At 39.3% G+C, this 20,304-nt stretch overlaps 1 protein-coding gene across 4 annotated transcripts in view; it reads left to right on the forward strand.

Annotated features, from left to right (window-relative positions):
* Nucleotides 1-16,608, forward strand: part of pcdh15b (protocadherin-related 15b) — a 180,861-nt gene extending 164,253 nt beyond the window's left edge. For 3 of the 4 annotated variants that reach the window (XM_086140114.1, XM_086140113.1, XM_086140115.1), the window contains 5 exons: nt 1,391-1,412; nt 3,244-3,282; nt 3,443-3,516; nt 9,565-9,694; nt 15,277-16,608. In XM_086140114.1, coding sequence (XP_085996240.1) covers nt 1,391-1,412; nt 3,244-3,282; nt 3,443-3,516; nt 9,565-9,694; nt 15,277-16,017 — 1,006 coding nt within the window. In that variant the 3' untranslated portion in view covers nt 16,018-16,608. The remainder of the gene's footprint in view (nt 1-1,390; nt 1,413-3,243; nt 3,283-3,442; nt 3,517-9,564; nt 9,695-15,276) is intronic. The other variant, XM_086140116.1, reaches the window with a different exon arrangement.
* The last annotated feature ends 3,696 nt before the right edge of the window (nt 16,609-20,304 follow it).

Below are 20,304 nucleotides of genomic sequence, written 5' to 3' on the forward strand. Positions count from 1 at the left end.
ACTCCTGCCTTTCCTCCTTTCTCTCAACTTACCGACACACCTTCCTCCCTCTTTCTTTTACACACAGTGGCCCGATTTCCAACGGTGCCCTATAGGTTACTGGTACCAACGGTCATTCTTTACCTGGGCCTCAACCAATTTGGGATGAAAATCATATTCTGTTTGATTTTGTTTTGGCACAAGTTTTACACCATATGCCCTTCCTGATGCAAACCTTTGCTTTTATCCGGGCTTGGGACAAAAACAAGAAGAGGCTGGTTTGTGTTCCAGAGGATGAATTGAATAGATATATAAATCAATACAAAACATTCCATGTGAACATTATTGTTAAAGCATTATTGTTGAAATGTAAAATTAGATCTCAATGATAACCATTAGATCGTTCTTGGCAACATATTGGAACCATCACAGTCAGCAATTAGAACATGTCAATGTTGTGGTTAAAATTTATATGTATGTAATATTTGGGAATTTGTCATTCAACAACTATCCACCATAATAAATTATTATTAATGAACAAACAGCTTACAGAGAATGGCCACAGCTTATATTGAAATTAGTTACAGTACCACTTCTGAGAATGTAAGTCAAATGGATATCAGGCACTTTAGTATTCTCTTGGTATATAACGGTTGTATAGTATCCTCAGCTTGTCTGTTAAAGAATTTTCATTCGACTTATTATTCCACTGCTTTAGCCATAACTCCAGAAAACTTAGATTACCCAAGTATACCCTTCCTGATTAAATCAGGAAGAATTATGAGTTTATAGTTGTGTAAAAAGTGTAAAAACTGAAAACTTTTAAGATCAAAAAACAAAAATGAAACAAATACGCAAAAGGTGCAGGATGTTTGCTAACAAGTGTATACTTGAACATATTGTGCATTATACATGTATGCATAGACACTATTGTGTACATCTTTGTCTATTCTGATCATAAATGTCTCTGGACTCATGAATAAAACACCAGGCTTATAGAAATAGGCAGAAGTTGTGAGTAAGCGTGGTTTTATTCTTATTGTAAGTGGAGTCTAAGACTGACAAATTCTTGCTGGTCAGTTCTTACTAACAGGGTGAGGATATGATAAGGGTAAATTATGAATGAAAACTAAAAAAAACAATAAATAGAGTACCACAATGGCAAGCAGCTGTTTGTTCTCCCCCCCTGACTTAGTTTCTCATTCATTCACTCCTGTAGCTCTTTCTTTGTCCTGAAAATACAGAACCCTGACGTATACCTTCTGCATCATGATACTATCATAATGGAGAATTGTTTGAATTCCCCCAAATTTTAGATGTTTTCAATTATTGTGTATTAGACATACAGCCACCACTGTAAGATTTTGTTTACTAGCTTGTGGTCATTCTGTTTCTCTATTTTACCTTTCAGGTATAGATATGGACATCATGAGGTAGGTGTATGCTTGCATGCATTGTTGCACATTACAAATGCTGTGTGTTGTCTGCCATTCCTTTGAATTTGAGCTACTCAAATCTCCTCTTCATTGTCTTTTGGAACCAAACACTTATCAGTACCTTGAAATTGATATAGGTATAACAAACTTAACTGACAACATATTTTGAGCAATTTTGTGCTTATCTCAAAATTGAAAATATAAATATTATTGCAAACAATAAACAACATACAATAATACAATAATACACCATACAACACCATACAATAATTATAATCCTCAAGTGACCCTCATAGTAATATAAAGTATTGGTAATATAATTGGTAATATAAAATGGTAATATATAATTGGTAATATTGTGGCGTTTCAATGATGAAATAAGGAGGAGTTTGGTTCTTTAATTTGAAACACCAACAAAATACAACTGGAACTTGAACATCCCGGATCAACTAAATATACTCGGCTTAACCATGCGCGCTGACTGGAGTGAGAGACCACGCCCCTTTGTGTCCGCCACAATATAAAGAATTGGTAGAAAACAGAAAACAGAACAAAGATTAATAAAAGTGAAATGAGGAAGGCATTGAAGAGGATGAAGAGTGGAAAGACACTTGGTCCTGATGAAATACCTGTGGAGGTGTGGAAGTGTCTAGGGGAGAAAGCGGTAGAGTTTCTGACTCTGATTATCCAACAAGATCTTAGAGAGTTAGAAGATGCCTGAAGAATGGAGACGAAGTGGATGGTGCCTATTTTTAAGAATAAGGTGGATATGCATAATTGCGGCAACTATATAGGGATAAAGTTGATGAGCCATACAATGAGGTTATGGGAAAGAGTAGTGGAAACAAGACTGAGAACAGAAGTCAGCATTTGTGAACAGCAGTGTGGGTTCATGCCTAGTAAGAGTGCTACAGATGCAGTGTTTGCTTTGAGAATGCTAATAGAGAAGTACAGAGAAGGTCAGAGGGAGCTGTATTGTGATTTAGTAGACCAAGAAAAGCATATGACAGGGTGCCAAGAGAGGAGCTCTGGTATTGTATGAGGAAATTTGGAGTGGCAGAGAAGTATGTTAGACTGGTGCAGGACATGTATGCTAGCTGTGAGACAGTGGTGCGGTGTCCTTTTGTGGAAACAGAGAAGTTCAAGGTGGAGGTGGGACTCCATCAGGGATCAGCTCTGAGACCCTTCTTGTTTGCAGTGGTTATGGACAGGCTGGCAGATGAGGTTAGACAGGAATCCCCATGTACCATGATGTTTGCAGATGTCATTGTGATCTGTAGTGAGAGCAGAAAACAGGTGGAGGAAATTCTAGAGAGGTGGAGTTATGTGCTGGAAAGGAGAGGAATGAAAGTTTGTCGCAGCAAGACAGAGTATATGTGTGTGAATGAGAGGAACTTGGGTGGAATGGAGAGACTACAAGGAGAGGAGATCAAGAAGTTAGAGGATTTCAGGTACTTGGGGTCAACAGTCCAGAGCAACGGAGAGTGTGGAAAAGTGGTGAAGAGATGGGTTCAAGCAGGTTGGAATTGGTGGAGAAAAGTGCCTGGAGTACTGTGTGATAGAAGACTATCAGCCAGAATGAAAGGAAAGGTGTACAATACAGTGGTGAGACCAGCGATGCTGTACGTGTTAGAAATGGTTCCAATGACAAAAAGACAGGATATTCCTATGATATTTATTTGATATAATATCCACTGATAAGATATCGAATGGTGGGCTTCAATAAGGTGATGATTTTATGCTTCCAAAAGAAATGTTGACTTTTGTGGAAAATCTCCTTAATACTCTCCTTTACGCTGAAATTTCTACTTCCTTTTTCCACTTGAAGACCCAGCAACTTCTCAGACCTTCTCTGCCTAGACCAGAGGTATCTTTTTTCACAAACTCTATGTTCCTTGTTGATCGTGTGTCTGTCAGTGAAGTTAGTGTTAGTAAGAATATCATAGCCTTGTATGTTTATGCTTATGAAGACAGGTATAGGTATGTTAAGGCATTGGTCTGCAGTTAAAAGTCTGTCAATCCAACAGGAGTTATCCATGGAATCAGGAATTGACCCAGGACATGAATACTTCAAACAAGATTATTACAACTATGAAAATGGGTTTGTATATTTCCTGTTTACATTTTACATTTGTGTGTGTGTGTGTGTGTGTGTGTCTGTGTGTGTGTGTGTGTGTGTGTGTGTGTGTGTGTGTGTGTTTCTGTGTGTGTGTTTCTGTGTGTTTCTGCACACAGGCGTATGCAAGAGAAAGAGATTGTATGTGATGTAATGTATCTTAATTGGTCTACATTGAAAGGAAATAATTGACAGAATAATTTTACTTTGGTGAAGCCCAATATATTTTTGATAACGTCAACAGCCTTACCAAAACCTATTCATTAATCACAGATCACTAATGCTCGGTAAATTTCATTACAGGTACAATTATATACCTTTATTATCAAAATAAGTAGTTCGTTTTTCAATACATAATTGAGTGCCATAATATAAAATTACTTTTCTTACCATTGGTTTAGTTTTATTTATGGCATCATTTTACTTCTTCCAGCCAACAATTGCCAAAACTCAAGACTTCTCACTGATTCACTAACAGTTATACTCAACAGTGTAAAGTCCTTCACTGCTGAATCCAGTACAGCATTGATAGCCAGTGTTTTTATTTAAACAAAGATGGACTATGTGTGTGTAGACATTATCCAACTGAACATAATGTCAGCCCTCCAGCTGGTGCTTTGATACCAGTCTAATTGAGTCGGTAACACATAACGTTCCTTAAACGTGCATTTCTAAAAAATATAGGGTTCCATATTTGTTTGAACAACGGGAAAGTGATGTTCAAAAATGTATCTATTAGTAATATTTTAAAAGTCCTACCATCAGGAGAGGCACATGAAAATGGATTTGTGTTTAACACATACAGATAAAATCCATCAAGCCATTGACAAAAAAGAGAAAGACTGATAGACGAATATCTTCGCCCTTTGTGTGTGTGTGTGTGTGTGTGTGTGTGTGTGTGTGTGTGTGTGTGGGCGTGCGTGCGTGCGTGCGTGCGTGCGTGTGTGCGTGTGTGTGTGTGTGTGTGAGAGAGAGAGAGACAGAGAGACAGAGAGAGACAGAGAGAGAGAGACAGAGAGAGAGAGAGAGAGAGAGAGAGAGAGAGAGAGAGAATAAGAAACTAAGTGAATTATTTTGTACCCAGTACACCATCTTTGAATCACTGTGTAGGTTTTATAGGTTTGGGTTTGGCTGCAGACACTTGGAAACCCCATTTTATGATCCCACCCACCCTCACACAAATACAGAGCAACAGCCACACATACGTTTTCTCACAGCAACAACGCATTCAGCAATGCAGAACTGTTGGAGCGAATCAGGCAGCCTGCCATGGAGGCAAACAAAGGGCCAGCTGCTGCTGGCTTAGACCAACATCCACAAACTAATGTCAGAATCTGTCTGTATATAGAAGCATGAAATCAGACTTTGCAACCCAGTGGGGCTACAATCTAATCACTTTATTCGTTGCTTTCTTGTCAAAATCTTGTTGTTGTGGCAACTGGACTTAAATTTCTTCACCCATCATCCAAGAGGCTTCTTCAGTTCATGGTGTAGGAAATTGGAGGTTCAAGGTTTTCATTTCAAAGACGGTACAAACAAATAAGCCAGAACTTTAATATCTGACTCACATCTCTAATAGACAGGTACATTTTCTATTTATCCATAATAAGAATAAAAGACATAGCAGTGTCAAGGAGGGTTTATAACATTTCCACCTTTTCTTTCATCTGCACAAATAAATTAATAAATCAAAATAGGATTTCCTCTGTATTTGGGAATGTTGCCATAGGCATCAGCATGATTTTGATTGGATTTATACAGATGCAAAAAAAATAACTCAGAGGTATTTGTTGCACAGAAAATAAATAGAACAAGAAAATTCATTTCGCCCTCAAAATCAATAGTCAATTGCAAAATACTAAGCCTTTTTGATGCAACCCAGAAATAAGGGACAGGAATCACCGTTAGTGATAAGTAATGAGACAGCTGATCACGTCGTCTGAGGGCATTAAAAACAAATCAAACTAGAAATCATGATGATTAACTCTATAAGGACACAGACGTGAAAGAAGAATACAACACTTTGAATTCAGTTTTGTTATATAAATTACAATTTCAAATACAGTTTTTTGATCATTTAAATAAATTATGCAGTTTGCAAAGTTTAAACAAAGTTATCAAAGATTTAAAAGCAAAACAAGAGATTGGAGTTCCGCTGACTCCGAAATAAATCCCTTGGACTTTCATGCATCTGCCCTCACCTGGGGGACATACTGCACCTGCTGTAATAATGTGATGGCTTATAGCCAGTGCTCATTATGTCCTTTTTGGTAAAAGAGAAAAACATATTTGTTAAAAGAAGAGGGGAAAAGGACACCCCCCAAGCTATAAGAAGAATGATAATGTTTTTTTCTTTATTAAAGGTCTAACTAAGATAGGGTCTATCGCAATTTGCGTCTGGGGTGTTTCACCAAGCATGGTATGTTAACACAGTAGCCTTGGCTTTGCATCGGATAAAAATAATGAATACAAAGCGAGTCTCCATTAGGATAGAAATATGTATTAATTGGCAACTCCTTGTAAATGACAATCAGATTAATTTTGACATTTCTGAACTTCAAGCAAGCATAGTTTTTTTCGTTTATGAACCAGTTTTTGTGTATTATAAAAATTAAAGATATAAAAATAAAAACACGCAGACTATCAGAAACAGTAAAACTGTACACAGTTGCAGTATTCAGATGCTATTGTCCATTTTAAAAAAATCATTATGCATTTTGCAAGTTCTCCCACTTAAAAAGGTTGAAAGAGGTCTGCCATTTTCAGCATGGGCACTCTTTAAGAGAGACAAAATGAGAAAAAGAAATCCAGAAAATCACACTGTCCGATTGAAACCCAAATAGAACTTTTTGGTAAAAACTCAACTTGTGTTTGGAGGAAAAAGAATGCTGAGTTGTATCCAAATAATACCATAAGTACTGTGTAGCATGGCATTGGTAACATCATCCAGCTTCCAGCTTTGGGGCTGTTTTTCTGCAAAGAGTCCAGGACAACCGATCCGTGTAAAGGAAAGAATGAATGGGGCTATGTATCATGAGATTTTTGAGTGAAAACCTCCTTCCATCAGCAAGGGCATCGAAGATGAAACGTGGCTGGCTCTTTCAGTATGCCAATGATCTCAGGCACACTGCCCGGGCAACAAAGGAATGGCTTTGTAAGAAGCATTTCAAGATCCTGGAGTGGCCTAGCCAGTCTCCAGGTCTCAACATCAAAGAAATCCTTGGAGGGAGCTGAAACTCTGTTGCCCAGCAACAGCCCCAAAACCTCACTTCTCTAGAGAAGATCTGCATTGAGGAATGGGCCAAAATACCAGAAACAGTGTGGGAAAACCTTCTGAAGAGTCAAAGAAAATGTTTGACCTCTGTTATTGCCAACAGGGTATAAGACAAAGTATTGTGATGAACCTTTGTTTTTGACAAAATACTGATTTTCCGCCATAATTTGCAAATAAACTCTTTAAAAATCAGACAATGGAATTTTCTGGATATTTTTTCTCATTCTGTCTCTCATAGTCAAAGTGTACCTATGATGGAAATGGCAGGCCCCTCATCTTTAAGTGGGATAACTTGCACAATTGGTGACTGACTGTATACTTTTTTTGCCCCACTGTACATCTCATAATGATTTAAATGATTCTTACAACTTGAGAAACTCATCCCCCTGACAACACTGTGGTGACATGGAGAGGTGGAGTGAATCAGAATCAGCATGATGAACGACAAAGACAATGCCTCGATAAGACAAATGACGGAGAGAACTGAAAAAAGAGCAGTAGGGTTTGGGAAAGGAAATGTGTAATTAATTTGACAGTGCTATTGTGTGTGCACTCTAGTCTGACCAGATGAATGCCTCTAAAGTTCCACAAGAAAGTTCAAGTGGAAGGTGAAGACTTGTTAAATTAGATTGTAAGGATTATGATTATGTATTCCTCAGCGCTGACCCCAGTCATCTCTTTGATTTTTCAATCTTCCTTTCTTTCCTCTCTAATTCATCAACATTTATTTGTTAACATTGCACAAGAGAACTTTTCTGTTGCCACATCCTCTGCTCTGCCTTTTACCTCTTGATCTTCCTTGTCGCCAGATTCATCCTACTGACCACCATCCTATGCTGTCTGGCTACACTCTTGCCTAAAACTACTTTGCAGTCACTGATGTCTTTCAGGTTACCTTGTCTATACAAGATCCAGTCTACCTGTGTGCTCTTACCTCCTACTCTTATAAGTTGCCCCATGTTCCTGTCTTTTTTCAGAAAAAAAAGTGTTCACTAAAACCATTTCCATCCATTTTGCAAAATCTACCACCATCTGACCCTCTGTGTTCCTATCCTGCACACCAAATCTGCCCATCACTTCTTCATCCCCTCTATTGTCTTCACCAACATGTCCATTGAAGCCTGTACCAATTACTACTCTCTCATCTCTGGGGATATTCTGCATCACTTCATCTAACTTATTCCAGAACTTCTCCTTTTCTTCAAATTCACATCCCACTTGTGGGCCATACCCGCTAACAACATTGAGCATCACACCTTCAGTTTCCAATGCCAGACTCATAAGTCTATGTGACATTCTTTTCACCTCCAGAACGTTTCTAACAAACTCCTCCTGCAAGATAACTCCTACTCCATTTCTCTTCTTGTCAGTACCATGAAAGTACAACTTAAAGCCTGCTCCTAAGCTTTTAGCCTTACTACCTTTCCACCTGGTCTCCTGGACACACAGTATATCCACTTTCCTTCTCTGCATCATGTGGACCAACTCTCTACCTCTTCCTGTCATAGTCCCAATAGTCAAAGTCCCAACTCTCAGTCCCAGGCTCTCGCCTTTCCACCTCTATCTCTGCTTCTGAACACACCTTCCTCCTCTCCTTCTGATCTACAGTAGCCTAGTTTCCATTGGTTCTCTGCACATCGTTGGTACTAATTGCGGACATTGTTAACCAGCTGATTGACTGATCCACTGTGACCTGGTTAGTGTGTGAGGTATGAACATTTGATTTTTACTGTAGACTTATGTCAAATGCCCTTCCTGACACTATGATCTGTGCCAATCTGAACCTGTAACTGCCTCAGAGAGACATTGGTCTGTACTTTTAAGAGTTGTGATCTGTTGTTTGTTACCCCTGTTTGTGGACAGCAATATAATAACCAAGAAAACCATGACGTTCTGATTTACACAGCAAACAGTCTTGTTCATGGTGTTTCCACATTCTGTCCTCCCACCCTTCATAAGAACAGTATGGGTTAGTGCATCACTTGTACACCTGTACAGGACACACACACACACACATAAACACCTTGGCTTTCAGGTTTTACACTACAGGAGGCTATCAAACTTCGAACTGCCAAAGAAAAGGATGCTGGGAAGACTCCCAGCACAAAACCTTCCTCTTCTCCTTTCAGCTTTTCCCTTCAGGGGTCACCACAGTAAATCAACCTTCTCCATCTAACCCTATTCTCTGTATCCTCCTCTCTCACACCAACTACTTCTAGACCTGCCTCGCAGCTCCAATTCTAGCATCTGTCTACCAATATATTCACTGTCCCTCCTTTGTACATGACCAAACCATCTCAGTTTGGCCTATCTGACCTTCTCTTCAAAACATCTAACATGAGCACAAAATGCACAAGTTTATTTTGGCCAATTGAAGCAGGTAGCACTCTGAAAAATTAGTAAAAAAATCTCTGTAGTTTCCTTCCTAATGAACCTCCTGGCTTCAAAATGCTCATTATATGACTATGGCTGCTTCACTTACAAAAGCAATTGGACACTGTTTCTATCTGGTTTGAGCTACTGTGTGGTATGTTGTAATTTTTGACACAGATTAAAGTCTTCAAATTACTATATATTTCTTTGTAGTCTACCCAAAAAATTATTGCACATTATTATTGCACATTATTATTGCACAAACAAAATCTGATTCGTTTAAAAAATTGAGCCTGTGTTTCTCTTTCAATGCATAGCCACTAATTTATATATTGCTTTTATGAGAAACAGTTGCTCTTTTCAATCCTCCTCTGTCTCTTTTACAGCTATGAACTTCCACAGTATGGTAGTCGGAGAAAACTAATATCAACCCCTGGCCTCTATGATGGATATGGAGAGGTTGTTGTTGATGATGATGGCAACTATTACTACAGCCCGCAGGAGTCTGATGTCGAGGTAAACACAACACTACAAATAAAAACTGAATGAAAATGTTTATGTGGCATGTAAAATGATCAAAAGATTGTTGAAACAACAGGATCACTCAGGAACTGTTCCATTTAATCCTCATCCTATTTCTACTTTTAACAAAACAATAATTTGTGCAGCCAAAGCTTGACATAGTTTATTCCTCTGCTATAAAGATCTTTATATATAGCTTACAGTATTTAAGACTATGATTAAAGGAAGAGCTGACCCCAGTGCAAATAGAAACCAAAACCTTGCCAAAGTAGAGAGGGGTTAAATGTGCAAACAAAGTTCTTTTACCATCTGCCCTGAAATTTTGATATAATTCAGTTTAGTGAGAGTGGTAAAAAAGGATGTATAAATGAGATAATTTCAAGTGAGCACAAACACTTGCTGTAGGCATGAGATCACAATTGTGAGGTTTGTCATGAATATTATACAATTGTGATGCTTTTTGCATTTTAATATTGTTTCTGAATCTTTCTGCTTTGGTTTTGGTGAACTGCTTTCATGAAACAGATAAGAAGACACTTTAAGCAAGGCAGTTTAGCACCTCACCATGTCTTTCCCCAGAGAGGTCCTCCACTCTTTCATGACACAAAGAATCCACTGGGATCCCCAGCAACTGACAATGGAATTAAACAATCAGCAGAGATCACCGCAACCGGGGATGAAAAGTCCAAGAACTCAAGCACAGCAGCCAAGTTGAAGGCTTTCATGAGACTGAGCACGCTGTCTGAGGGGACTAAACTTTCTGGACAGTTTCCTGCCCATCATTTTCCATGGTCAAATCCCAGAATTGGTCCAATAGAAGAGAGTTATGATTATGATGGTCAAGAGAGATTTATTAAAAGAAAGGGAGATGACTTAGCTAAAGTGCTTAAGAAAGAAGAGGCAAGGAAAGGGAGAAGCACAGGAGAGATAAAACGGGATGCACAAGATGAAGTACTAAAACAATGGAGGAATGGTAAAAGTGCAAAAATGGAAACACAGGGGGGAAATAACAGAGGTTGTATGATGACCGACGAGCTGAGAAATAGTGGTTTAAAGCCAGAACACAGAGGAGAGCTCCCCAATCTGTCACGAGCCGGATGGACTGCTGGCCTGGAAAGCAGCATGGTTGTTGACAGGAGTAATTTCCAGGCCTCTGCTGAGGCCAGTAAACCCCAGGCAATGAAACATAAGCTGAGGAAGACCCTCGGTCTTATCTCGCTTAGCAGAAGACTACAGGGTCCCTTCAGGGTGGGAGCTGAACTGTCATGTGAAAGAAGAAACTGGGACGAAGGAGAACTGAGAAGCAGGAAGATGCTTGGCTCCATAGGAGATATGAGCATTTCTGCATTAGTATCAGGGGGGAACAATGATGAGGCGTGGGGGAGGCAGGAAAGGGAGACAAGACAAGTGGACAGTTCCTGTGAGATATGTAGATTTCACATCTGTGGCAGGAAAAGCAATTTAGACAGTGAACGTGGCAGTGGAGAAGAATCTCTGTCACAGTTTAGCCCCAGTGATTCAAACAGCCTGACTTCATCTGTTACTGCCGAGCAGGACAAGACTGAATCTGATAGAGATCTGACCGAGAGAAGTGACTCAGAGAAGGAACAAGGGAGTCAGTCAGGGAGCAGGAGCCAGGAGGAGGGTTGTGACTCTGAAAGAGAATCAGAGTCTGAGAGTGAATTTGAGGGGAAAAGAATAAACTCTGGGTTTCAAAATGATCAATCAAGCTACAACAATGTTAGAAGAAGGCACTGTGCCAAAAAAGAGCGATGCTCAAAGTGGCGTGGGAATAGCAAGAAATCCAGCAGAGCAACAAGGAGAAATATTTCCAAACACTCCACGGTTTCTGGCAGCAGACCCAGACCTTTTAGAAAGTCTAATCCTTCACACAAGGTAATAGAGGAAGAGCCTGAAGAAGGGATTGAGGAAAGTACTGGGTCACAATCACAAAATTTAAACTCTGGTGCTATCAGTATCTCTGACAGCCTGTCACCCATTATGGAGGACATTGAGAGGGAGAGGGAAGAGGAGGAGAAAAATGGTGTGCATGGCAAAATCACAGAGCACAATGAAGATAAGGACTTTGAAAACAAGTCAGCTGACTGAAACTCAGATGAGCCCTCACACCCCAAGAGATAAAATTCTGCAGCTATGTAAGATCCTGGTGCAAAAAAAACCTGCATGTCAGCTCATTATCTGAGTGAAATTTGTTGCTTTAGTCTTTCACCCTTTCCTTGTTTGGTGGGCATTACTTTGCAGAGTTAAATTTGCCTGGATGTCCTTCTTGTCCAAATCTTGCTGTGGCAACTGGATTTGAATTTGCACACTTGAAGACGTTTCACTCCACATCCCAGAGGATCCTACAGTTCTAATGATCTGTGGGGAGCTTCCAAGGATAACTGCCTGGGTTTTGGGCAGGTCTAGGTTATCGTGGCTTGTTACTAGTTATGTAAATGTAAGAGCTGTCGGCAAAAGCTAGGTCTTTCTCTTTTTGACAAAGATTTTCCTTTGACCACCTCTGAGCACAGGAGGGGGCCTCAGACACAACCTTTCACAAACATACTGTATAATGCCATACTGGGATGAATACCAAGATGGATTTACACACACGAACCAGGCCTACCTGCACCCTCCAAACAACCAAGAGAGATTCATCACCAAAACCAGCCTGGTAACTTCCACATGAGCCTCAGTTCATGTGATCGAACAGGTTTCACTCCTCTAATTAGCTTTACCTTTTCACATTCTAATCCCGGTCATCCCACAAAAGTTGCTCCTTTGTCCCTAATGAATGCCAGCCCCATTAGCATAAAAAAACCCTTATACCTATTTTCAAGTTGCAAGTCCAGTTGCCACAACAAGATCATTTCGGCAAGAATTCACAATTAACTGGATGACTGAGAACCTCCACAGAAGTCCTCTTCTGCCCCATATCCATGTGTTTCAGCTTCTTTCTGTGATACTCCATCAGCCTTTCTTGCATTTTCCAAAGCCAATTCAGGACTTCTGACACCCAGAATGTAGTCCTTTTGTTTTTCCACCATAGTTTTTCTTCTGAGCTGACTCTTCAAATTTCTCTGTTCATCCTGACGCAGTAGCAATTTAAAGATTATTCACCAACTGTAACTCAAGTTTTTTCATTATTTTTATTGGTTGTTGCATTTTTGTCATTCTCCCTCATTCGGTCTATTCTGCTTGTTATCTGCTGGAAAAAGCAATGTTTTCTCAAGGATGAATGATTCCTTTCACCCACATTGTCAAGGTGAAGTGGAAAATTGGAAAAGTAGAAATATTGTAGGTAACATTATATATACACAATGTTATTGGTTCCAACCAGACAAGGATTTTACTGTCACTTGAATCTGGAATTATATATATATATATATATATATATATATATATATATATATATATAAAATGCATCTTTTCTGTTATTTTTTCTTTTTTGAGGAGAATTATGTCACTTTGCTTTGCAGTGTGTTTGCTGTGTTGTAACTAACATTCCTTGATTTGATGTTGGAAAAAAAGACTAAACAGACTAATATCATCCTGGCACAGTTCAGAAAATTAGAAAATACAAAAATCTGTTCTCTAAAAGCTGAAACTCGCTTCTGATGTCACCTAGAGGAGAAGGTTCCTCTTGCTCAATGCAAATGTATAGTGCATCTTGTCTACTCCTTTCAGCAAACCTTTGTCTTAAAAGTGAAATCTTGATTTCTGGTAGGATTAAAAGTTGCGATTCTTGATTTTTTTTTGCAAAGACTAGGAACTATGCCTTTGGTAAATCTGCATAATATTTTGTAGAAGATATATTTTCCTATTGAGCTCATTTTATTCAGAACACAGCATTCATGGGAAATGACTAATAGAATCTTTTGAGTAGAAAGAAGTAACAGAAGCACTGAGGCATGAAAGCAGAGCACTGGTATAAGCCTTTGTGCTCTCTGCCAAATAGCACAGGATGAAGGGATTCCAAAATTTGGTTTTGCAGAGGTCCGCACAGATGAAATAAAGTGACAAACAAAATGTGTTAAAATGTTTAATTAATATCTAATATTAATTAATTTGAGTATTTTCAACTGCTATGTTTTATAAACTACACCATCACTTAATCTACTGGTTTTAAGGTAGAGGCTCAAAAACAGTTCAGAAATGTTATATAAATATTAAAGAGTACATCAGTCACAATAATGTCTGGATTAATAGCATCAGAAAAAAAATATATAGCTTCAGAAGAAATTAGAGATTCAATAGTATGAAACTGATAAATGTCAAGCATACATTATCAAAATACAGTACCCGGTTTAATTTAAAATTACAAGCAGGACCACCAGGTTCTACAACAGCTTTCTCACCCTGGCCATCAGACTGTTAAACTGCTAAACGCCTAAGTATGGACAATATTCAATGCCTCTGGACATTAATGCTATCCTGCAATATAAGCCAATCATCTTCTCTAAATATTCACTGTCATTGCTGCTGCACATACTCACTGCACAGCTTCATATCGCTTTTCTTCATATCTGTACATTCAGATATCTATATACTTATGTACTTACATATCCACTGCTGTGACATTCTTTGCTCTCATACATATGACCAACTGCTTCTATTCAACTGCACTGATATTTAATTACAGTGCCACCAAACTACTGTTGTTCACTGTTCAAATACATATTATATATCTACAGTATCTGAATATAAGTCACAATAAAGTGCAGTTAAATAAAGTGCAAGTGGTAAAGACGATGCCTATGCAAACAAAATATTGTTCATACACATCTACTGCGTACAGAATTATACTAAAGTCTATCTGAATCACGCATAACTTTGCATGAGTTTAAGGTGACTTTCGGATAAAGTACCATTATTTCAACTGACAAATACATTTGGTGGTTTTTACATAAAAAAGAACATCAACAAATCTTGATTATTGCTTGCTTGTTTGGTTGATTGTTTGGTCAAAAGTACCCTGCCATAAATTTTTCAAATCCTATCCATAATACTTCCAGAACCATCCACCCAATGTCTTACTGCCAAGAGCTCCACAAAATGCACTGACATAATTCACAAAAATAGTTGCTAAAATGAGCATTAAGAAAATCATGGCTAAATATACTCTGTCCTCTAGCTAAACTAAATGGAGTGTTCTTTACTGAAGTGAAGCAACATGTTGTTTTAAGGCAGCGACTTGAACCGCATTCAAATGCTGTTTTACCATGATAATTTTGGCCTGAAAATGTTGACAAATAAAAGATATATTTTTATTTTTTTACAATATCCAGAAAAATACCAGCTAACCTTGGTAAAAAAAACCAAGTGGTGTTTATTGTTTATCAAAGCAACAAAATGGCTGACCTTTAATTAGAGAAACACCTCAACTCTTGTATACATGATCTCACACTGAAGAAAAAGCTTAACAAACCAGAAATAAATATACCAATTTTAACTGAAACAAAATTACTCCCAGAAAGGAACACCTGATGTACATGAAAACTAATTGCAGAAATATAAGTAAAAGTCAGGAAAATATTATGTTTTTATCCCATAATAATTTATTTTTGTTGTTCTAGCATGGCAGTAGACAGCGTCGGCTCAAGTTGGTTTTGAATAGAGAATACGATACCAGCTCAACCGGTGACGACAGCAACCCGAGAAGCCAGCGTAGCCGTGTGACCTCCACACACAGCCATAGTAACGTGAACGGCAGCATCTACGTTGCCCAGAATGGATCCATCATCCACACTCGACATTCAGTGACTGGTCCTACACATGCTCACACCAGCTCAAACAGCAAAGTCCCTTCCCCTGTCTTCAGCTCACAATTGGCCAAGCACTTTAAGAAAGTTGACAAAATGGCTGCCACACTGGAAGAACAAGTGCCTCTCAATAATTCCATAAGAGAAGCAGATGGTGGGTGCAACAGTCAGTGTACCTTCCAGAGTTCAGGAGTGGCCACCTTTGCAACAGCCACATCCTCTCTCACGAACACTAATAGAAATAACAAGCTGAAGGGGTTAAACACCCAACAGTCCAGTATTTCTATGGGGTCGACAAGCAGCAACAACTTTGAAAACCCAGAGCAGGGCGGCACAGAGGAACCTCCGCACCCTGCAATGACAGAAACACTAGGAGGAGATGAACTGAGAGAGACCGAGAGAGAGTCCAAGATAGACAGCAGTGACAGTGGAAACGACGAAGATCTTGTGATGGTGGCACCGTTGAAGTGTCCCAGTGACAGAACACAGTCTGACGAGGAGGAGTTATGGATGGGCCCATGGAACCATCTTCACATTCCCATGACCAAACTCTGACTGATTCACTGACACTATGTTCACTTCTTAATGCTGGGATCAGTAAAACACTTGGACATAAATCCTGTAATTAATTGTGGAACAAAGTGGGAAATTACTGTACAATGACCTTGTATTGTAACTAACACATTGACGCAAAGGAAAAAAAAAAAAATACACAATGAGAATATTTAGCTCTGAAATATCAGATTTACCAATACAAATTATTTGCAAAATTTTCAAGTATTTTTACATTTACTTTGTTAATTGTCTCTGTATTCATTATCATGTCAGTGTTTCAGAACCACTGAAAAACTGATCACACATTAAAACCAGTAAACTGTATAGAGCATTGTTAAATTTCTAATTTGCTAAAAGACAATGAAGTGAGCTTGAGGAAAGTTAATGAAGTTTTTATGACCCTTTAAGAGACTGGTGTATTTGTATGGCACATATGTTTCATTCAGTATTGTAGCTCTGATGCAACTCATGTTGAATTTGCCTGACGCTTTGCATTTCCATGTAAAGTCTTGTATTGTCAATATTGCCTTTTTAAACCTTTTCAAGGTGCCTGGCAAACTTCCAAATAAAACAAATCATCCAATGCAACAACGGCCCTTCAAATGTGCACTGAGTTGATATCTCAGTTACCAACAGGGAGAAATGCATGAATTTCCAGATTTGTGTATTATTTGAATACTTTGTCTCTTCAAAAAGTTATTTTGAATATTTGAATTTGTATAACTAGTGACAGAATTATAAATAACAATAAAATATATGTATAAACTACAAAATAATAAATTAATAGATTAATTATTGAATAATGCCTTTTTCTTACATTTTCATAAAATAGAAGAGCTATGATTTTGAAAAAAAAAACTGCCTATTAGCAGAGCTATAAATGTATTAGTCACTTGAAAGTGCAACATTTTTAAGGTTTATTAAGTTCTGGGTTTTGTAGAACAGAAAAAAACAGCTGACTCTTATTAAATGTATTCATTATAGTTATAGTTGCTTTGTTTTATTGCCACCCCAAAAATGATGAAATCAAAACACATGTTTGTTTGGGCAGTGTGGTACCGGTCAGTTGTCAAGGAGAAGAAACAGCTGAGCCAGAAAGGAAAGCTTTCAATTTACTGTCAAATCCCACCTCTGAACTCCAAGTCTTGATAGACAGTGTGAGGTCAAAAGATACAAACAAAAAGAATTGAGTTTCCTTTGCAAGGGGGCCAGGCTTAGTCTTGGTAAAGAGTCCACACATTTTGGAGTACAGTTGCTTGAGATAAGTCAGGGGGAGTCATTGAGGCGCTTCTGCTCCTCTGATAAAGAGCCTTCTCAGCACCTCCTGGGAGATGAACATCCAACGAAAGGCCCTGTGATCAACCTAGAACAAACCAGAGGGATTATAGATGCCACATGGCCTGGGATTCCCTTCAGGTCAGCAGCCCCAGAGAGTCCCACTTGGAAGAGCTCAAATGAGGTGCTGGAGGAGTGCCTGGGGGTCCGGAGTGAATGAATGAACATCAAAAACCGGGGCTGACATCTCATCAGATAATATCAAAGTGCACAAAGTGCCAAATTCCTTTTCACGTGAAGATTGGGCAAAATGTTTACCTTAAACTACCTTTTTGCCTCCTTACTTTGTATATTATAATCTTGATTGAAGACCTTCCTCTTTTTGTAGCCTTGACTTAGTCTTGCTTTCAATAGTCATCATATTTGGTTTTGTCTTTTTTCGACCCCGAATCACACTGTTTCCTCCTGGGGGAGGAGTATTGGTTACTTCTTCTTCCTCGTTTCGGCTTTTCACTTAAGGAGTCGCCACAGTGAATCAACATTCTCCATCTAACCCTATTCTCTGTATCCTCCTCTCTCACACCAACTACATTCGTATTCTCTCTCAGTATGTCCATAAATCTTCTCTTTGGTCTTCCTTGAGCTTTCCTCCTGACTGGCAGCTCCAATTCCGGCATCCATCTACCAATATATTCACTATCCCTCCTTTGTACATGATCAAACCATCTCAGTCTGGCTTCTCTGAACTTCTCTCCAAAACATCTAACACGTGCCGTTCCTCTGATAGACTCATTCCTGATCCTATCCATCCCGGTGATTCACAAAGAGAACCGCAAAAACTTCATCTCTGCAACCTCTAGCTCTGCCTCCTGTGTTTTGGTCATTATAACTATTACTAAGCCACACAGCATGGCTGGTCTCACCACTGTCTTGTGCACCTTTCCTTTCATTCTGGCCGATAGCCTTCTGTCACATAGTACCCCTGGCACTTTTCTCCACCTATTCCAACCTGCTTGAATCCGTCTCTTCACCTATATTCCACACTCTCTGTTGCTCTGGACTGTTGAAATCCTCCAACTTCTTGATCTCCCCTCCCTATAGCCTCACCGTTCCACCCGAGTTACTCTCATTCACACATATGTTCTGTCTTGCTGCGGCTAACTTTAATTCTCCAGTGCATACCTCCATCTCTCTAGATTTTACTCTTCCTATTTTCTGCTTTCATTTCAGATTAAAATGTCATTTATAAACATCATGGTCCATGGAAATTCTTGTCTTACCTCACCTGTCAGCCTGTCCATCCCCGCTGCAAACAAGAAGGGGCTCAGAGCTGATCCTTGATGGAGTCCCACCTCCACTTTCTACTTTACTGTGACCCCGAAAGCACACTGCACCACTGTCTCACAGCTAGCATACATGTCCTTCACCAGTCCAACATACTTCTCTGCCACTCCAGATTTCCTCATACAATACCAGAGCTCCTCCTGTCATATGCTTTTTCTATGTCTACAAAAACACAATGCACTTCCCTCTGGCCTTCTCTGTACTTCTCTATTAGAATTTTCAAAGCAAACACTGCATCTGTAGTACTCTTTCTAAGCATGAAGCCATACTGCTGTTCACAAATGCTGACTTCTGAGAGCAGAAGTTTTTCACATAACGTCATAGTATGGCTCATCAATTTATCCCTATATAGTTGCAGCAATTCTGCACATCCCCCCTTATTCTTAAAAATAGGCACCATCACACTTCGTCTCCATTCTTCAGGCATCTTCTCACTCTCTAATATCCTGTTGAATAATCAAGCCAGAAACTTTACTGCTGCCTCTCCTAGACACCTCCACAGGTATATCATCAGGACCAACGGCCATTCCACTCTTCATTCTCTTCAATGCCTTCCTCACTTCAGTTTTAATAATCTGTGCTACTTTGTGGTATACAATGGTTGCCTCCTCTACCGTTGCCTCGCTTTCATTTTCCACATTCATCAGCTCTTAAAAGTACTCCAATTACCTACCTGTGTCCTGATAACACTAGCTGTTGATGTCCAATCATCTGGAAGCTCTCCCTGACCACCCAGACCCTCTCTCCACTGCTCCCTAACAACCATAAAACCCTTCTCTTCATTTTTCAGCATCTACCACTTTGTCCTCTGCTCTGCCTTTGTTCTCTTGATCTTCCTTGTCACCAGAGTCCTCCTACAAACCACCAGCCTCTGCTGTCTGGCTACACTCTCACCTACAACTACTTTGCAGTCACTGATCTCGTTCAGGTTGCCTTGTCTATACAAGTTGTAGTCTACCTGTGTGCACCTACCTCTGCTCTAAGTTACCCTATGTTCCTGTTCTTTCTGGAAAAAGGAGTTCACCACAGCCAATTCCATAATTTTTGCAAAATCTACCACCTTTTTTCCTTCTGTATTCCTATCCTGTATACCAAATCTGCCCATCACGTCTTCATCCCCTCTATTGTCTACACCAACATGTCCATTGAAGTCTGCACCAATTACTACTCTCTCATCTCTGGATATATTCTGCATCACTTCATCTAACTCGTTCCAGAATTCCTCCTTTTCTTCAAATTTATATCCCACTAACAAAATTGAGCATCACACCTTCAATTTTCAATGCCAGGCTCAAAAGTCTATCAGACATTCTTTTCACCTCCAGAACATTCCCAACAAACTCCTCCTTCAAGATAACTCCTACTCCATTTCTCTTCTTGTCAGTACCATGAAAGTACAACTTAAAGCCTGCTCCAAAGGTTCTAGCCCTTCTACCTTTCAACCTGGTCTCCTGGACACATAATATATCCATTTTCCTTCTCTGCATCATGTGGATCAACTCTCTACCTCTTCCTGTCATAGTCCCAATATTCAAAGTCCCTACTCTTAGTCCCAGGCTCTTGCTTTTCCTCTTTTCGCTCTGATTCTGAACATGCCTTCTTCCTCTCCTTATGACCTACAGTAGCTCGGTTTCCATTGGCTCCCTGTAGGTCATCGGTACCAATGGC

The sequence above is a fragment of the Fistularia commersonii genome, chromosome 32 (assembly GCF_037954325.1).
Source record: "Fistularia commersonii isolate RoL2024-O1a breed Wild chromosome 32, RoL_Fcom_v1.0, whole genome shotgun sequence".
NCBI lineage: Eukaryota > Metazoa > Chordata > Actinopteri > Syngnathiformes > Fistulariidae > Fistularia > Fistularia commersonii.